Source organism: Crocodylus siamensis, chromosome 11 (assembly GCF_052110815.1).
Source record: "Crocodylus siamensis isolate JL-2025a chromosome 11, ASM5211081v1, whole genome shotgun sequence".
NCBI classification, from domain to species: domain Eukaryota; kingdom Metazoa; phylum Chordata; order Crocodylia; family Crocodylidae; genus Crocodylus; species Crocodylus siamensis.
Genome location: NC_143405.1, coordinates 59,151,382 through 59,171,430, shown reverse-complemented (window position 1 = coordinate 59,171,430; position 20,049 = coordinate 59,151,382). Strand labels below are relative to the sequence as shown.

The 20,049-nt window shown below is 46.4% G+C and overlaps 1 protein-coding gene and 1 pseudogene across 1 annotated transcript in view; one reads left to right on the top strand and one right to left on the bottom strand.

Annotated features, from left to right (window-relative positions):
* The first annotated feature begins 397 nt into the window (after window positions 1–397).
* GXYLT2 (glucoside xylosyltransferase 2) overlaps window positions 398–20,049 on the top strand; it is a 27,970-nt gene continuing 8,318 nt past the window's right edge. Inside the window, exons 1-5 of the mRNA XM_090022652.1 lie at window positions 398–665; window positions 10,280–10,469; window positions 10,714–10,845; window positions 17,955–18,206; window positions 19,714–19,837. Of these exons, the coding sequence (XP_089878778.1) occupies window positions 469–665; window positions 10,280–10,469; window positions 10,714–10,845; window positions 17,955–18,206; window positions 19,714–19,837 (895 nt within the window). The 5' untranslated portion in view covers window positions 398–468. The remainder of the gene's footprint in view (window positions 666–10,279; window positions 10,470–10,713; window positions 10,846–17,954; window positions 18,207–19,713; window positions 19,838–20,049) is intronic.
* Window positions 1,347–5,207, bottom strand: LOC149855924 (histone H3-like; annotated as a pseudogene).

The window sequence follows — 20,049 nt, the reverse complement described above, 5'->3', positions numbered from 1 at the left end:
TCAGGGACTGCCCACAGATGCTGCTGGCCGCATTGGCGGCAAGGGGGAGGGTGGCGAACGGCGGCTACCCAGACGCCACCGGCAGCGTCGGGGGTGGCCAGCGGCGATTGGGAACCACCGGCGGGCGGCGGCAAGAGGGGGGCTGTCGAGTGGCGGTGGCCAGTGCCGAGCGGGGCCCGCCCTTGGCCACTGCCGGCGGTGTGGCGGCGAGGGCCTCCCTGGGTGTGGTCTCTCCCGTGAGGCCCACCGAGGAGTTGGCAAAACTGTTGTTTCGGGCACCGCGGGGCGGGGGCGCGGCGGTTGCCCAGCGGCCGGTGTCCCGGCGCGGGCGGGAGGCGGGACGGAGGGGGGGCGGCGCGAGGGGCGAGCGAGCCCCTGCCGCCGAGCCCGCCCCGGCGCGTGAGGGGCGGCGGCGGCGGCGGCGGCGCGGCCCGGGCTGGGGCTGGGGCTCCTCCCCGGCGGAGCGGGATGAGGCGCTGCTGCAAGGTGGCGGCGGCGCTGCTGAGCCTGGGCGCGCTGCTGCTGCTGCTCTACCTCGCCGTGGGCCAGGCGGACGAGCCGCCGCCGCCGCCGCTGCTGCTGCCGCCGCCGGCCGGGGCCGGGGCGCGGGGCACGCCCGGCCGCAGGGAGCCGCGCCGCGGCCGCGGGAAGGGGCCGGGCGCCCGGTAAGCGCCGCCGCGGGCTTTGTTCGGGGCGGGCGGCCTGGGCGGCGCGGAGCCTCTTCCCGGAAAGTTTCGCCCCGTGCCCTCCCCTCTCCCCGGTGCGCCGAGCGCTCGGACGCCAGCCCCCGCGGCTTCGCGCAGCGCAGGGTCTCGTCGGGGCCCGTCCCAGCCGGGCGGGGAATTTGGCACGCCGACTCCCGAAGCCCGGGGGCGGGGAGGAGACTGTTCGGTGGCTGGTTGAGCAGCCTCGCCGACTGACACGTCGCGGCGCGTGTGCGCCCTCTGAGCGTGGCGGTGCGCCCCCTGCAACAGGCCGCCACCGCGGTGGCGTCGGCGGGCAGCCCCCCATCGCCGCTGGCCACCCCCCCCCCGCCGCCGGCAGCGCCGGCCGCCTGCGGGAGCTCGCCGCCGCCACGCTGCTGCCACCGACAGCGCTGCCGCCACTTGCGGGAGCTCACCATGACCCTGGGGGTATTTGGATCTTCCTCTTTTTCGGCAGTCCCTCGCAGTCGAGGATGATTGTCTTGCACGACCGCTGGTGAGGCCTGTCCAGGATCGACAGACTCTGCCGCCACTCGGACGTGTGTGTCCGGGTGGCTCTGGTTTCTTGATTTCGTTGCTGCTCGTCTACGTGGGGTGGGTGGCTCTGGTTTCTTGATTTGGTCCGCAACACGCCGCTTTTCTGTCTCCTGTTGCTGTCATGAGGATGTTTGTGCGTGACTTTGTTTTATCGCGGAGAAGCTGCTGCATGTCACCCTCCCCGTGGCTCGTGGCAGGACCGACCTTGATGGGAAGGAGACCAAGACACCTGGGGATCTCGTTCTGCTGCAGCCCTTCGTTCGCCTTCGCAGCTGTTGAGATTCTGATGTCTTCATCTGCTGTTGAGGACTTGCAGACCCCTCTGGAGGCTGTTATAGTGGCGACCTGTACTTGCCGTGTCACAGCACCCTTGAAGGATATACGTGGCTTTTCAGGAGGGACGCCATTGCCGTCTGTGGTCCTTGCCCGATGCTGCTGCTGCTGCTGTTTGGGCCATCAGGGTTGCCCCTGCTTATTGGATGTAGATGTGCTGGGCAGCAATATGGCTCGGCCCCACGATCTATCTGTGCAGGATAGTTTGGATAGGGATGATCCTGCCTTGGGCAGGGGGTGGAACTAAATAACCTATAGCTATAGAGGTCCCTTCCAGCCTTACTTCTTTATTATGCTCTGATTCAGACCAGTCGCAGGTGTTGATGTTTGGACAGTTGAAGGGTGAATTGCTCCAGGAGCTGCTCAGACTTCCCATATCACAAGGCCCTTAGATGCTGGCTTGAAACGCTGGAAGCTACCAAGGAGAGAGGAAGAGAAGAAGAGCTGGAGATGGTGCAATGAGGATGATGAGCGGCGTGGAGGGGCTTCTGTAGGAGGAGGCGCCGAAGAGCCAGGCCTGTTCTGCATGGAAAAGAGATGCTTGAGAGAAATGTTAAATCAGTGCAAACCAGTTGTGGATGCTGGGGGTTTAGCTTGATTCACAAAGGGCTTGGACACCATTGGTGGAGGAAGAAAGGGCATTGGTAGCTATTGAGCACGGGAGTTAGGGAGATGGCCTTTGAATGAGAATTTCCTAGACCTGAAATGCAGGAGGCTGCAAGGGAGGGAGGAAAGAGTCAGACCCAGTTTGCTTTCCCTTTTGGCCTCCTCTCTCTGCTGCTGTGTGACACAGGTCAGTTGGTTCTTTGCTACCTGCCAAGGTGCTGTGGTCCGTCACGCCCTTTCACCATGGATGTGGCCGGCCAGCTGGAAGTTCTTGGGCATGATGGTGACCTGCTTGGCTGGTGCCCTTGAAGAGCCCAAACAGGTAGGCTTCTCTGGCCTCCTACGGCTCCATGACAGCTGAGCTTTGGAAGTACGGGTCCATCTTGATCCTGCATCATCTCGCGCACCCGGTGTTGGAGGGGCATCTTATGGATCGGCAGCTCCATCGACTTCTGGTAGGGTTGGATCTCGTGCAGTGCCACGGTGCCAGGCCAGTAGTGGTGCGGCTTCTTCATGCCGCCCGCAGCAGGCGGGCTCTTGCAGGCTGCCTTGGTGGGCAGCTGCTTGCTGGGCACTTTGCCGCCCATCAACTTCCACGCCGTGTGCTCCAAGTGGGCCACGCTCACAGAAACCCTCTGGCTCAGCTCAGTGGTCTGACCCAGTAAATGTCAGTTGTTATGTTCTTATGCTTAACATTTAAAAAAAAAAGAAAACCCTCTCATTATAATTCAGACAAGTACATCCAGTGCCTTTTTTCTGGGCAGAAAACTATTTCTGCATCCGCATCGTCACTGTCCGATGTTCAGGATGGCCCCATCTATCGAATAAACGTCGTGGGTCTTTGCACTGGCATTGCACTGAAATGTTCTGGATGAAACCCTTCCCTGTCTTTCAAGAGTTTATGCTTTAACTTATTAAAGCAGTGGTTTCCTTACAAGCACTGTATCATCTGGAGTGTCAGCGGTGTTTACGGAATTCAAATGGATGTATTAAAGCAGAATAATTTCCATTAGCAACTGTACCTCCTGAATCATTTTTCTTCAGAGCATATCTTAGATTATCATGGTTATCATGGAGAACAGTGAAGGAATGAAGAGAGAAACAATAAAACTCCTCTGAAGAGGGTAAACATCCCTCCCATTTCAACGAATAAGAATAATCTTTCGGTTGTAAAAACTGACATTATCTTGGTTTTATTTTTTATTGACTTTTCAAGGACTTTTTACAAGGTCTGCACCAGGGAACCTTGGTAATTGGCACTATAAAGGAAAAAAGTAATGGTGCCGTATTTAAACCCTGACTTTTCTTCTGCTTTGATTAATTTTCTGGGCTTGAAGGGGTTGCTCCTGCTCCATTGCATCCAGGAAGAGTTACAACATGGACTTTAAAGGGAACAGGACTGACACTGTGCCCTTCCTGTGTAGTTTCTTCCTACACCACTTGTTGCACTGAATGCAATGTAACAACTGCTGAAGTATGACTCAGGTTAAGTGGGGGTCTGCTTCAGGAAGAATTTAAAATTTGTGGGGTGATTTGAAGTTGTCATGTCTGAAAATATATATTCTTATTTCTAGGAGAAAACGATTGAAAGCCCCAGATTTAGTACAGACTACTTCTTCCCTAGCTTGCTGGAGGACATAGCATGGGGCAGAGGTGATCTGCTTGGTTTAATGGAGAAGCAGAGTTTTTTTGGTATGTAGCTTAGGCTGCTGCCCCGTACCTGAAGCTTTGTGCCGAATAACTTATCTAACATCTCTCCCAACTGTACAGCTGGCTGAGTAAAAGATATCATGCATATTTCCTGGATTATTTACATCATGGCTACAATGCTCCCATCATGGGTTTAATGAAGACGGTTTAATGAAGACGGGTTCAAAGTCCCTTGAAGTCAGTAGAAAGACTCATGCTTACAGGACTTCTGCGGACACAGGCCCTAATTCAGCCAGTTATTTAACTTTAAGCACGAGGACTCTCACTGAATTAATGCAAGTCCTTAGGTTTAGGAACTTGCTTTATGAATCCAAAGCCCTAGGTTATCATAATAATACTATCTTCCTGGGCAAAAAATTGGGTTTTTCAATGGATTTGAAAAACTCCATTGAAAAATTGAAAAGCTCAATTGAAAATCAAAAAAAATCTTGATGGAAACCACGCTCTTAATTCCTTTAAGCTAGTTAAAGATGACATAAACTACAACATGACCTGCTCAGATGATCCTAAGGGACTTAAACTGTGTCTCCATGGGGCTAAGGAGGGTGGATATTTGAATTGCCTTAGAGTTAGCTTAATTATGTAAGTGAAATACAGCTCTTCACCTGTATGACCAGAATTGCAGTCCCTGTCCCTGGTAGGGGGAAAAACATGTGTTTTTAAAAGAGAATAGTAAACATGCCTTCATCTTCTGTGTAGCCTGGGCAGGTTGTAATTTTAGCATATCACTTGGTGCCACTTACTCTACCCCAGAATGTTAAACCACGCTAGCTATCAAGTTTTTTAAGTAGTCTTAATTTTTTAACTAGTCAGATTTTCATTGATTTTATCAGCTACTCAAGGGCTAAGGAGCAGCATCAGTGCTGTTCAGGTGTCTAATATGGGTTATTTATGGTCTCTGAATGATTTTTGCTGGCTTCTTTTAAAGTTGAGGATTGTATGTAAGGTTCGAATTTGCTTTTAAAGTTTCACCATGTTGTAACAGATGGTTGAAGGCTCGGTCCTGCTAATCCTTAATCTTGTAGGTAGCAGTCTTCATGATTTCAGTGGGACAAGAGCAGAAGACTTCATGACTTTGGTGAGACTATTGACAAGGAGAAGTCTTAGGTCCTGGCAGTCCTGGCCTGAAGTAGTCCACCTTTAGAGGGCAAAAGCCAGGCCCCAGTTCCAGATGTTGCACAGATCTCTGGGATCAGGAGGAATCTACCCCGCTTCTGGTTCCCGTAGATATAGCTGCTGTTAGCGTAGCATTGCAGGCAGGCAGATTACCTCTGCTGACAGGAGGTTATGCTGTTTCCCACTCTGAAGGGAACCCATGTCTACCTCCAGAACCAGAAGCGTTACAGCCACATCCGTGCAGTGCTATGCCCAGACAAATTAGCTCTGCTGAGATGAGACCAGTTTTTTTAAAGTGTGTGAGAACGGTTTAGTCTTTACTGTAATTGCAGCTGCATATGGGGCATTGGTGTATGGCTGACTAACAGGAATACACTTAATAAGTGTATTATTATTTAATAAACCGCCAGTTTCTGGATGGGTTTCCTTGTAAGTCAATGTATTGCCTGAGCCTGTTTATATTGAGAGCCATTAGCAATTTTTAGTTTTTGTTTTTTAAATAAAATCATCATGTAGGAATGTTGCTTAGATTTTTATCGGTCTCTAAAGAGCAAATTTGAACACTTTGTAAGGAGTAGGGAGTGCGTTGTTTTCCTGGATCTAGTTTAGTTCTTTATAGGTTTTGGATTGATTGTGTTGAAGACTTTCAGGCTGTGACTCACGAGAAAATTAGATTTGATCTAAACTCCGTGGAGTCGAAACATGTACTGTTGTGCTTAGGAACTCAGCCTCTTGCCACAATGCCAACATCTTTGTTCCCGTCAAAATAAACCCATGTATATAAACAGTATTCAAGGCAACCACTTTGAGGTCCTATGTATGTGCAGGGAGGTTGCCTTTACAGCGCTTTGGAGCAGGCTCGATTACTGGAGTCTGCTGGAGCATGGTAATTACTGTGTTCCAGCAGACTCCAGCGTCATGTGTATCAGCATCCCTGTGCTGAAAAACAGCGGTGGGGCACTGTAAACTAAAACTCATTCAACGAGCTTTAGTTCAAAGCGCCCTGCCACCATTTTGCAGCATGGGTACGCTGATACATGTGACACTCCAGGTACTTCTAATTAGAGTGGCACCTCCACTTCCCCCTCCCACTGCTCTCTGGATCACGTTTATAAATGCCCTTAGGCATCAGGGCAAAGGTTCATGATATTGCCTCCTTGGAGGATCAGTTCCTTGCTAAGATCACAATATCTTGTTGGGTGCTAAGCCAGCTGGATTAAATATTGATGCAGAATATTTAGGGGTATGCTTGTCAGAGATTATCGGGACAGTACATACTTAACAATAAATCCTGGTGCTTAAAATCAAAGCTAAATTTACTTGGACTGGTATGCAGAAGGAACAGCGGGGTAGCTCCTTGAAGACTAACTTATTCAGAGAGGCATGAACTTTCATATGCAACAGCTACCACCTGGATGAGTTAGTCTCAAGGTGTCACCCTGCCCTGCCTTCTGCTTGATTTCAGACTAGCACAGCTAACTACCTCTCTCTACTTGTGGACTAGTATATAATTTACCTTCTTCGTTGTATACTAAGATTGGCCTAAGGCAGCATAGGTACCGTTTGGAAGTATCTGTTCTGGATCAAATCTTTATGCCTCTGTTGAGCAAGCTGTTGTTTCCTCCTTTTTCCCTCCTAAGCAATCTCCCATGTACAATGACATCCACAAACTAGGTTATTAGCTTAGTCAAGGTGATCAAGGTAACACTGGCTGTGTCTACACGAGCAGTGGACTGTGAAGTAACTGGTGTTACTGTGGAGTACCATCACTGCACATTTTTTTTCAGATGCTACTGAGCAGTAGCAACAAGCAGTGCGCAATAGCCCATTGCTATTGCACAGGAGCAACACACCATGCTTAGTGCCTGCCAACACTATTGTGCAGTAGCATCTTGTGTAGACGTGCCCACTATGTATGTAATCGCTTTAGCTTGCTGCCATAAAATTCATCAAATGCCCTTTTCTACACATCCGTTTGACTGCAGTGTTTGAAAATGCCATAAAACATTCATTTAAATAGGAAAAAATAAATAAAATTCTCATACCAAAAAGTGGGCTCCTTCAGTGATCAATAAATTGGAATAAAAATGAATGAGCACAAGTATACAAACACTGTGTTTGCTAATAGTAGTAATCTAGCGCTTTGCAGCATCCAAGTGTTTTACAAATTAATACCTAGGAGACCCTTGTGAGGCAGGGAGCTATTATTGGCCTCCCCAAGTCACAGATGAGGAAACTAAAACATGAAGACTTGGGACCTGCCCATCTCCTCCGAGGAACTCGGGTTCAGAAATGGAATCTGGGTTCCCAGTCCATCTGGGACCACCCGTAAGCCAGGCCTTGCCACAAATAAAGCACTTAGTGTGTTAACCTACCAATCCAATGAGATCAGAATCTGCTCTCTTGCTTTATCAGCTGCTTTATATTTCATTAACTGCATTACACTGTACAGCTGCTTTGAAGTGTTACCATGGTATTTAACAGATATGCATGCATTTTTCTTAAAACTTTTTTTTCCTTTCAGGCATTTAATCTGCTTCATTCTTCTTGTTGGTTGATTAGCAGTTTCTGACCCGAGTGAACGTCAGAAAATTCTCAGTTTCCAAATGCCTTTGCACCAATAATACTCAGACACTAAACAAGTGACTGATTAGAGGAGGCCATACAGAGTAGCTGGATTCAGTAAATTCAGTCCCCGTACAAGACCCTAGTCCAAGTTCAAAGTAGACTCTCGTTGTTCCAGCGTAACAGTGAGCTAACCGGGAGTCTTCTATCCTTTTTTTTATGTTGGGTGAGTCTCTAATGGCTTTCTTTTCCCTATAGAGGGTAGGATCCCACTACTAATACTACCCGCTAATGACCTTACTCCTTTAGTTCAAATGACAGGGACCTGGGGGTTGTTTCTGGGTTTTTTTAGTGTTGAAGGTCTCAGATTATGGCAAGATCCTTGGGTAGGGTAAATGGATGTAGCTCTGTTGGGTTTAATGGAGCTACGTTGATTTACACAAGCTAAATATTTGCCCACCAGACAATATGTGGTGGGAGTTGTTTGATTTGCAGGAGCTGGTCCAGTCTGCCTCTTTGTAACTTGATGGTGGAGCCACACAGTGTGATTCTCTGTCTAGAAAAGGGGCTTGTGGTATGTGCGTCCTTTGTCTGGACTCAAAAGTAAGATTTTGTGAGGCTGAAGGCAGGCGCTGTGCGGCGTAGACCAAATGAGGGCTGCCTTTAGGCTGAGTCTGTGCAAAAGCTTGTCTTGGCTGGAAGACCCTTTTTGCATGTCTTGGAAGTTTCACTTTGAGGTCACTGCATTTTTGGCAGAGAATTTGCACTGGGTAAAATTTGCAAAGCAATGGTTTGAGCTTTGGCATGGGGACTTGAAATGTCATAATAAAAGGTTAGAGCTTAGTTTGAAGTTTGTGGCCGTAAGCTATATCAAAGCAATTCACATTCCCGTTCTGCATATGGCTTGATTTAGAGACTCAATTAAGAGGAAGCATTAAAGAGATAGGTAGGAGGAGGGGGTGGAGAGATATGGGATCTGTGTGAGCGGCCAATTATTCACTTTAATAATTCAGTGGTTTTTATACTAATAGGCTGGAAAGTAAATACCACTTCACATAAATGTAGCATTTCATTATTTATACACTGTTGAAATTGGGGTTTAATTAAGACTAAAGCCTAAGACTTTTAAGCTGTTAATGAAACATGTTGCTTTGTATAGCCAGTAAAGTGTGAAGAACGGTTTGAGTGCTGAGGTCATTATAGACATTATTTTAGTTTCCATAAAAAATAACCTTGACTTTATTAATTGTTATTTTTTTCTCTTCATTGTTTCTTTAGGCCTTTAGTTGTGTTTATAGTTTTAGCTTCACTGATTAATTGTGTGCATGTCAGTTTGTGCGTTGTGAGCTGTGAACAGGCACAGATTGATGCCCTCAGTTCAGTGATCTATCAAGTACCGCTGTGATCTATGATTATCCTTTTGAACACCCTGGTGATAATTGTGATGTTTGTGATTTACTTGCTGTGCCTCTATGCATCCATCTACCAGCACGTTAATGCAGTTCAGGTTGCAATGCAAATAACATTTATCCCGATAAAAATACTCCTAAAAGGGGGGAAGGGGGGTCTTTTGCTTTTACTTTTAATAAACTGCCTTTGTTTATTTGCATTTTTTTACATGGATCTCCCCCCCAATCCCCAATTATCAGCCTGAGACACGTTAATGATGCCTGATTACCACAAAGTGGAGAGCAAGCCATTTATAAAAATAAAGTTCCTTTTAAAATTAAACAAGGGGCCCCTGAAATCATTAGTCTCATTTAAAAGTGACACCGTGGGCCCTGTTCTTTCCCTGTTGAAGTGAAGGTATGAGATACAGGGAGTTCAGGGAAAAGCCCACTATGGTTGGTGTGAATGAGATCTGAATTAGTCTTCTTACACCTACATTCCCTTTATAAATCATTTTAAATTTTTAATTTTGTAATAGTATATTTTATATTTACATTATTGTATACAAACTTTTAAATAAACAGGTGGGTTTCTATGAAACACCTATGCCTCACCTTTTCTCTGCTTACATTATCGACAATATTTCTAGAGTGTGCAAATAGTCCTTTTGAAAAAAATAATGAAACGAAGAATACAGTGCGGCGGGATCCTCAGACAGTTGGAGGCATGCATTTTTTGTAACGCTGAGGGGAACTGATCTGTGAAAGCAGTGGATTCTTAGTCGCTTGAAATCTTTCACCCCAGACTGGATATCTTTCTGTAGCACAACTGGACGTTATGGATGTAGCTGCTGAAATTCCTGGGTGTGGTTCCATGGCCTGTGTTATACAGAAGGTCAGACCAAATGGCAGCAACAGCCCCTTCTGGCCTCTCTGGATCAAGAGAAATAACATCCGTGGCTCTTTGCAAGCCAAAGGCTGACTTGCCAGTGATATCAAATCCAGTTGCGCTGTGTGTATGGAAGTACACATTTATGCAAACAGGAAGAATTGACAAAACCGTTATAAAATTACAAAAAACAACAGATTTCTTCGCATTTTAATTATAACGACACTGTTGATTTGAACTGGGGACAAAGATTCTGTGTTCTATTAATGAGCTCTGCTAGCATCTGCTCCAAGAAACCTTCCCTTTCCCTTTCCCTTTCCCTTTTCCTTTCCTGTTAAGCTCTTCTACTGTTGTTTCTCAAAATGATTGAATCTCCCACCTTTACATCAAATGAGCATTTGTGTGTGATGCACATACATGTCATTTTTCAGGAGACCTGGGGAACAGAAACACTTGAAAAATCTTCCATCTCTGCAATGGATGCATCTGGCAGTTGTGGCATGTGGCGACCGGCTGGAAGAGACCGTTACCATGCTGAAATCAGCAGTTCTCTTTAGCAACAGGAAGCTCCGGTTTCACGTTTTTGCTGAGGATTCCCTTAAGCCGGAATTTGAGAAGAAGGTAAGCTCCCTTTCTTTGTTATTTAAAAAGGTTTGCAGTTTTTTTGTGACCTGTCAAATCTCTGATCAAAAAAAAAAATACCCTCGCGACAACCAATTAGCAGCTAAGCTCTTTGTTTCCCTTTTATTGCATGCAGGCTCTGTCTCTAGAAACTTTTGGAAAAAACTGGTATTTAACTTTTCAACAGTACTGCAGAAACCTGCCCTGTCTATTCGAATTCTGATCCTTTCCCCATGTCTTTCAGTTCCAAGAATGGCCTTCCTCATACACCAAGAAGTTTGAATACAACATCTATCCAATCACTTTTTCAGTAGGAAATGCTCAGGAATGGAAAAAATTATTCAAACCATGTGCTGCCCAGCGCCTCTTTCTACCGGTAAGGCACCTGACTTTTTGAGTAAACAGGTTCTGAGTGAGCTGCGTTTGTTCCAATGTGAGGAGCTTTGCCAATATGAAATTGAAACCATTTTTCAAGCTGAAACCTCAGTTCCAAGGCATCGCTATCTGTACTTTTTCTGCTTAAGAAAACAATCTGATCATTCCTCCCCCTGGCACAAAATGCATGTTTCTTGCTTGATGCCAATTCCATTGGCTCAGCCTCTTTGGAGTCAGGGTTAGTGTTGTTTCTTGGGCAGGTGCTTCCTGCCTTTCAAACAGCACTTCTTTGGACAATGCAAGCATCGTATTCTCATTGCTTGCTTCACCCCGTTCCATTTATTCCCCCTTAGAATAGATACTTTCAGCCATCTTTTCCCCTGGCCCCCTCCTTACAGATCTGTGATGCATTTTATATCAGGTTTGCAGTTCCAGGGATCTGAGAAGTGGGATTCCACATGTGACACTAAGGATCCTGGCATTTAAAAGCCTGCATGCTGGGTTCTCCGACTTCAGTGTGCCTTCTGGTCCTCAACCTTTCGTGCCTTCTGGTCCTCTCAACCTTTTGCTTTGCGCTTATGTAAGAAAATGACTTGTGTGGTCAACAATGCTATAATAACATTTGATGAGGGTCAGGATTTTCAAATGCCCCAAAGCAGATGCTTGTTTTGTACAGAGAGTCAGCAATAGACAACAGGGTTTGTCTGGGTTCATGCAGAGGTGGCAGGGGGTAGTTGGGAGCATGCAGGGCCCCAGAATCAGAAGCTTTAATGCTTCTTTCATGACTGGTCTACTGAGTACAAACCAAACCTTTGTAACTAAAGCCTTGACTTCTGCAGAAGTAGCCCAGCTGAATCTCTGCATATGCCAGGAAAACAAACTGCTCGACAGAGATGTAATTTGGGGGGTCATTCCATTTTAAGAAGTCTGCCATCCGTGCACCAGTTTTTGCCTTGTACCTAACAGTTAGGACAGGGGTGGTCAAAATACAGCCTGCCCATGGGCCAGATCCAGGCTGCAGAGGGACTTTGTCTGGCCTGCAGCAGGTCCCTCAGTTCTGTCTGGCCCAGGTGCCATCCGGCCCATGGCGCATCCCGCCACCTCCTAGGCAGGCAGCTGGGTTGGGGCGGCTCCACAGCTGAGCTGCTGCCACCTTGGCCCTAGCCTTGTTGTTCTAGGGAGGACCTGCGTGCACAGCCCCAACCCCGGCCCACCCGCGCCCGCTCTGGACTCTTGCCGGCCGGAGTGGATCAGCTCCAGACCAGCCGGAACTTGTGTGCACAGCCCTGACCCTGGCCCACCCTGCTCCTGCTCCAGACTTGCCTGCCCATGAGCCGGGCAGAAGCTGCTGCTCCATGCAGGGTAGAAAGCAGCCCCTACCGTTCACCACTCCTGGGCCCTTCTTGCTGCAGATGCCCAGAGCCTGCGCCTGGGCTGCCCTGAGGCTTCTCTGCCCTGCCATTGTCACCCCGCTGGGCGGCCCAAGGGCAGCAGTGATGGTGGTGGAGAGGAGCCGCAGGGCAGCCTGGGCACAAGCTCCAGGTGGCTGCAGCAAAAAGGGCCCAGCGTGGACGGGCGGTCCGGAGCATGCGCGGGGCAGGCTGGGGTTGGGGCTGTGTTGGGGCTCCAGCTGGGGCGAGTCCAGAGTGGGCTGGGGCTGGGGCTGTGCACTTTTGCAGTGGTGGAGACGACCTGCTGGGGAGGGGGTACTGACCAGCCTGTGACAGCTCCCCTAAACTGCCTGTGTGGCCTGCAGGCCCAGCTAATTGCCCACCCCTGATTTAGGAGCTTTTCGTCTCTTCTGGCATGAGGCAGTGGTGAGACCTCTACATCTAATGGTAGATGGAGTTTCCTCTGCAGAGGATGCAGAGATGGTATATGACAATTGCTTGTTGGCCTTCAGGGATGTTTCATGTAGATTGCCCCAAATTTTTGTTCTGTCATTTTTCATGTGTATCATGTTTGTGAGGGGACAGCAAGATGCTTTGGGTTGTCAGGCTGGTGGCAGTCAGCTTTGTGCCTTTGTTTTCTTAGATCAAGGCTCTGCTTTATTTTGGCTCTCCTAGTGCCCGAGCTTGGATGAGATTAAGGAGTGCTGTGGAGCAAGAAAAATAACTGGTAAAAATAGCTGAGGCAGCAGCAAAGGGTATGCTTGCTTTTCTGTTATCCAGGCTTGCAGCCTGAGAGGCGTTCTGGAATTGAGTTGCTGTGGATGCCTTGGACAGTCACTTTATCCATCAGTTCTAAAACGGATGATTTCAGCTTTTCCTGACAAATATGGACATTGCCTTTGTCCTTTCGTGCTGCTTACCCTTCACAGGACCTCCTCTGAAGTGGATTGGGATGCTGCGGGCAGTGTATTGACAGTGGCATCACTCAAGAAGCATGTTACAGCTGTGAGTCTGGCTGCCAGTATGTTTAATTATGCACTGGAAGGTGGTGGCTCAGGTTTTGGTCTCTCCTCTTCTGTGCTGCCATGCTGAGGATCTAGCCTGTGAGATCACTGGTTATAAATCTTGGATGTTAATGGCAGGGGGCTTTTTGGAGCATTCCAAGGGAGAAGCAGTTTAGCTCCTAGTCTGCTTAGCTCCTTTGCTGAACAGCTTGTCTTGGTTTTGCTATTCTGCATGTGCTGTTCACAAGTCAGAATTTGAGCTATAGGCTGCAAGCTCTTTTTTTGTTTTTTTCCTCCAATTAAATCACCTTTTTCCTTCTAGAACACCCACAAGCCATTGGAAACTGGAAGGAAATGTGCAAGTGTGCTGCAGGCGGGGGGCTCATACAAGAATAACATAATGCAGAGTTTATTACTAATAAGACTTTGGATCTGTGATGTGTTCAAACAAGCGCTGGTAATGAAATGTTTCATTTTGAGTGACACACTAATTCTGGCATTCCTGATTTGTAGATGCTACTAGAGACTAAAATATTATTAAAACATTAAGGAGAGCATATCTATAGCTCATAAGTTTCCGTTTTTACTGGAGGGATGTTAGATATGGTTATCAACCTGCCACAGGGAAGATGGATTGAACCTCAAGTTAATCTCAGATCAAGTCTATAGTGATGCTTTTGCTGCAGTCCATCTCTGTAAAAGCAAACCAGGTGAGCTGCAGAGGCAGGGCAAAGGAGATAGCATATCTTAAAATGAATTCAAAGAATGGGCTTCAAAAAGAAAATCATACTGAGGTACTAAGAGTCACTACTTATGCATAATCAGGCTGTGTTGGCAGCAGAGTGACACTGCTGCAGACTGCTGTGAGGAGCCCCGCATTTTAGGAATAATAATGTTTTTAGCCAGTACCGTCTAGCTACCTACCAGGTCTTTTGGGCTGCATTTGTCACTTCCTGCAATCTCCAGGACACTGTCCATATTCTGGAGATGTGCAACTTGTTATCTCCTGTTCTGTTTTGGTTTGTGCCTGGGGCTCCTAGGTACTACGGGTAATAAAAATACTATCCTGTGAGAGAAAAGAGGCATTAATGAACCTGTGATCACACTAGTGAAGTGGAAGAGAGTGATATCAAGTCATCAAGGTGGAAAAACTGAATGTCTTGGATATGTGGATGCTTTTGTTTTTTTTCCCTCTGTTATAACTTGAGTGAATGGCTTGTGAATTGTGAATTAAGTCAAGTAAATTAACATGACTGGAGGTGCTAATGTGACAGGTGTGTGATCCTGGTTGTAGTTTGTTCTCCAGTTCTGGGCAAGGCATACATTTATTTACTCACTCGTGAGTTTGGCCCACTGCCTTTTATTACACTGGGATATGCTGACTTACCAGCATGTTATTAGTAATACCTTATTCCTTGGCAACCTAGCTAACACAGGGAGAATCCACAGAGACAAGAAGTTGCGGAATCAAATTACAGGTAATTGAGTATTTAACTGAAGTGTCAGGCTAAATATAGCAAGTTCTATCGGGAACTCCCAGAAGATTTATTAGCACAACTCCATACAGCTGTGCAAAACATCAAGATTATCCTCTTCTAAATAGTGAGCGTCTCTCAAGGAGAGGAAGGGACAAGAGGAGTCCTGTGTTCCTACTTTTTCATGTTCAGAAAGCACATAAATGGGAAGAATATCCGGATTGTATGGGAGCCTCCATTACTAAAAGAAGCCCTTTAAGTTAGGATTTTTTAAGAGAATCATCTGGAAGTGGGGGCCCTTCTACCCTTTGCCTGCCAGTGTGAGTTGGGTGCTTGCCTCTCTTTAAGTGCTTTTAAATCCTACTCGCATTAAATTAGTTTAATGTAAAAACTGCATTTGACTTGGTGGAACTACACAAAACTGTGGGGACATTGGGAGCACTAGAGATGCGAAGACCAAATTCTGTCCCTGGCATTAAACCTTTGTACATGTACAGTTACAGGAGGAACCCTCCCGGGCAGATTCTTCTAAAATGGTAAAGAGCTTTGCCCAAGCTCATGTGAAGTGCACATTCAGGAACGGATACGATCCCTTCATACTGCCCAGGATAGTATGGAGCAAAACTTTTAACACTTTGCACTTTGCACTTAGCATTGCTTTACTGCCAGCCTGCTCTGTGTCTGCTGCAGGGCTGCATGCATCTGATGAGATGGGAGTGAATCAGTTGACAAAATGAGCTGAGGAGCATGGTGCACTGGAGCAGGGGAATGTAAAGGCCAAAGAGTGGTGCCAGTGGCCATTGGATGCCCTGATTCAGCAAAGCTCTGAGGCAGGTATTGCAGCTTAGGGATGGGTTTAAGCCCACTGAAGGAAATGTGTAAGTCCCATTGATTTCAATGGATATGAGCAGGTCCTTAAAGTTAAGTTTACTGCAAGGGTAGCTCCTTGCCTGGAACACGTCAGGTGTAGAGCAGTGTCCCATGTTACCCATCAGGGGTGAAAGGAATGGATTCCTTTAAACCATCACCTGTCTTGTTCTTTCCAAACCTTGCTTATAATTCTGCTCACAGGAAAAACTCAACAGCAGTTCAACTGTTGATGTGCTGAGGCCTCTGCCTGCCATGTTGCCTATGATTGTCTCATTGTGTCTGTGCTCTCCTTTCTTTGTCTTTATTCAGAGCTATCTCTCAGTCTTAGATAATCTCTTGTCTTTCGGGCACAGACCCTCTCTCTCTCTTCTAGCACTGTGGGGTCTTAGCCTATGCATAGGGCTCCTGGGTACCACAGCTAACAACACTGAGTAACAGGTAACAGCAGCAGCACCTGTGCTATCCAGAACATCTAAGGTAACTGACAGAAAGGGTGTCTTGTGGTGGTGTCTCCCAAAGCTGGCAACAGGGGTGAAGGACCCAGTTCTTGTTATCATCAGGCACCACGAGTTCTGACTCTGAGCCTCCAGCCTCTAATTTTGCAATCCAGCATTGCACGAAAAATACAATATCATTGGTTGATACCTTGTTGTTGCAGGGCTTGTTCTTTCATAATGACAGGTACCACTTCAATAAGAAAAAATATTCTGGGCCAGTAAAATATGTGTGAGAAAGAATCTGCACTTCAGTAGGGCTAATGGTAGTGTGTAGCCCAGTGGTTCTGTAACGATTGTTGGCGTAACGCCCGTTACCACAGACCTTGCTCTCTGTTTAAGATTCACAGACAACCTCTGGGTTAGTCCCGCTGGGCAGGGAGAACGTGCAGTTGAGATGTCAGAAGTGCAGCGTTAAGCTTTACTATGGCTGGTCAAAACCTGTAAGCATTTAGTCAGGTGAAAATCCCATTCAAATCCGCACTCAGGGATTTGGTTCTTGTTCATGCGGCCCATTTAACAGTCGTGTTGATTTTGAAGTTATCTAAATAAGGAGGAAAGTTTGACAACTTTGTCTTTGGAACTGGACAGCTGACTATTGTTTCTTTTCCAGGCCTGTGGCTAAGGGCAAAGCTAGAAAATGTCAGCCCCTTTGAGAATGTGTTGGGCAATTTTAGCAAGTGGTAATCAGGGAAATGTGGGACAACTATAATAAAACTGATTTTCAAGCTTACCTAATAACTAAATATCCCTGCAGGGCCAAAGTCAGGAATTTTCACACCCTTGTAGTGCTGTTCACACCTCTGCTAAAATTAGGAGTAAATGTGTAAGTTCCCAGGTTTCCACAAGGGGGCATAATGCAAGCAAGAATACACCAGGCCTGTGGGACCTCAAGCTCCTCCTTTTACACCAGAATAAGGTGGCTGATTTGGGGGTAGTTCTCCTGATTTAGTGCTGTAGCAGAGCTCAGAATCAGTGCTGCTCAATCCTTGTGAGATTTGTTTGTTTGGTGGGAAGTTTTCAAATTCTCAAAAAGGAAAAAGAACTGAAGTTTCATTCCTGGTGGCCAACAGTTTAACTACTGTTTTAAATTAGAAAAATCATATGGCAATGGTTTATTTTAACGTCACCTACTGGGTGCAATTTAAATGTGGTGAGTGGGAGACTGTAGCAGGAAAAATAGCCAACAGCGGAGATTAGGGAAATGTAAGATCAAATGGAGGTGAGAAGCTCTTATATACCATCTTAAATGTTCTTTTCTACATTAGAACTGGAGACATTTCACTGGGGCATATACTTGCCTGTCTTGATTATAGGATCAGGACCCGCATTCAGCTGCATGGCTAGACCATGAAAGAGCTTTATGCCAAAATCCTGGAATGTTCTGCTGATATATTTGTAAACTTTTCTTTTTCTTTGTTAGTAACTTTGCAGTTATATCATAAGCCAGAATTACATCCCCATCTCCTACAAATGGGCAGTTTTACTGTAATCTCACAAGTTACTGGTCTTTAAAAGAACTAGTACAGATGGTGTGGGTTTTATTACTAAAATCAATATTAAATAGGCCTTGTGGGCTAGATCTCAGGTTGTTATGACAGCTAAGTGGATTATTGTTTTATGTAAAGAATGGACTCTTGGATTTTCTTTTGTGCTATACTCTACCTATTTTACCATGCCAGTTGTTTAAAAAAAATTATCCACCTGCTGCTGATGAGTCCCATATGTTACAGTATCTGTCTTGTATCAGTAAATAACTTTTGTCTGTTGCATGAAGGTTTCATTTCAAACCAAAGTACTTCTTGTGCAGTAATCGATTTCCTTCTGTTGTCTGGCTGGTTTCCTTCCACCTCTTCTTATCCTGCGAACTCCACAGGTCATTTTAAAGGATGTGGATTCTCTTCTCTACGTGGACACTGATGTTCTCTTCTTGAGGCCTATTGATGACATCTGGCGCTTTCTCAAAGAGTTCAACTCCACACAGCTGGCTGCCATGGCCCCAGAACATGAAATACCAAAGATAGGCTGGTACAGTCGATTTGCTCGTCACCCTTACTACGGAACAACTGGTGTCAATTCTGGAGTCATGTTGATGAATTTAACTCGGATAAGAAACACGCAGTTCAAGGTGAGAAACGGTCAAAATGCTACAGGAAATGCTTGTACTTATTTTTTAATAGCCTGTGATTTACTAGAAAACAATTTGTGCCATAGAGGATATAAGGAGGAGTCTGAACAAATTTATCAAAACCCAAGGTTTTAGAAAAACTAATCGAAGTGTTTCCCAATATTTAAAAAAAAATTCTAATGGGGGCAATTTCTTACATGAGTGAGTGAACATGAGCCTGCAACGCGATACTGCGGCTAGTAAAGCGACCAAAACGCTGGCTTGCATCCATAGATGCTTCTCGAGCAAATCCCGGGACATCATTCTCCCCTTGTACTCGGCCTTGGTGAGGCCGCAGTTGGAGTACTGCATCCAGTTTTGGGCTCCACAATTCAAAAAGGATGTGGAGAAGCTTGAGAGAGTCCAGAGGAGAGCCACGCGCATGATCAGAGGTCAGGAAAACAGATCTTACGATGACAGGCTGAGAGCCATGGGACTCTTTAGCCTGGAAAAGCATAGGCTCAGGGATGATCTGATGGCTACCTATAAATTTATCAAGGGTGACCACCAGGATCTGGGGGAACGTCTGTTCACCAGAGCGCCCCAAGGGATGACGAGGTTGAACGGTCACAAACTCCTGCAAGACTGTTTCAGGCTGGACATAAGGAAGAATTTCTTTACTGTCCGAGCCCCCAAGGTCTGGAACAGTCTGCCAGCGGAGGTGGTTCAAGCACCTACATTGAACACCTTCAAGAGTAAATTGGATGCTTTTCTTGCTGGGATCCTATGACCCCAGCTGACTTCCTGCCCTGTGGGCAGGGGGCTGGACTCGATGATCTCCCGAGGTCCCTTCCAGCCCTAATGTCTATGAAATCTATGAAAATCCCCAAAAGGCTAGAGCACTCAACTCTGGCAGGTGAAATGGCTTAAAACCAAAAGTAGAGGTGACTTAATTGAACTGTCCCATCTGAGAGAGACATAAAAGAGGAAGCCAAAGATAATCAGTGCTGCGTGGAATGTGTTTTACAAAAGACTTTCCCTGATAGACATACAAGGTCACAGCATATTTTGAGCGACACCGTGGAAGTCACTGTAGTAAGTGAATCATGCCAGTGGTTTTTACGTTGCTGTCTTTCCGTGTCTCAGGGCTAGTCTGTGGAATCTTTACTTAAACAGATAGCCACTTCTTCACATGGCACCTCTTCTGAGAAAGTGTTTAGGAAATATAAATAAATACAAAGTAGCCTCGGGAGCAGTCCTTGAAATCTTTATGCACACCTCCATAGACCCTTCAGACTCAATCCCAAAAGTCACAGTCCCTCTTGCTGTGAAGGGGAAGTTAGTTAATGTAGCCCTTCAAAATGTGCTTAGTTTCTGCCTAAACCCTGCTGTCCCCGGTCACTACTATAGCCTGAGACGAGGTTAGAAAAGTGCTCAGAACATGTAGGCCCCAAGTGAACCGTGGCAGTATTGCACTGCTGTTTGGAAAAGAATTAACTGCTTGCTCTGATTTCCTTCTGCCTTGTAGAACAGCATGATACCAACTGGCTTGACATGGGAGGAAATGTTGTACCCTTTATACCAAAAATACAAAAATTACATTACATGGGGAGACCAGGACCTACTAAATATTATTTTTTACTTTAACCCAGGTATGTAACGACTCCTGTTGGACTTGCACTTGTTTGTAAAGGTAAAATCCAGTAACATGATGATGATGAACAAATAGGCATTCTGACCTGAAATGCAGAACCCAAGTCTCCTGTCCTGCTAACCCGTATGCACATGGGATTCACTCCCAGTAGGATTACTCTTGTGTGTTATGTTGACAGGACTGAGGCCTAAAATTTTAGTGCCAGTGTAG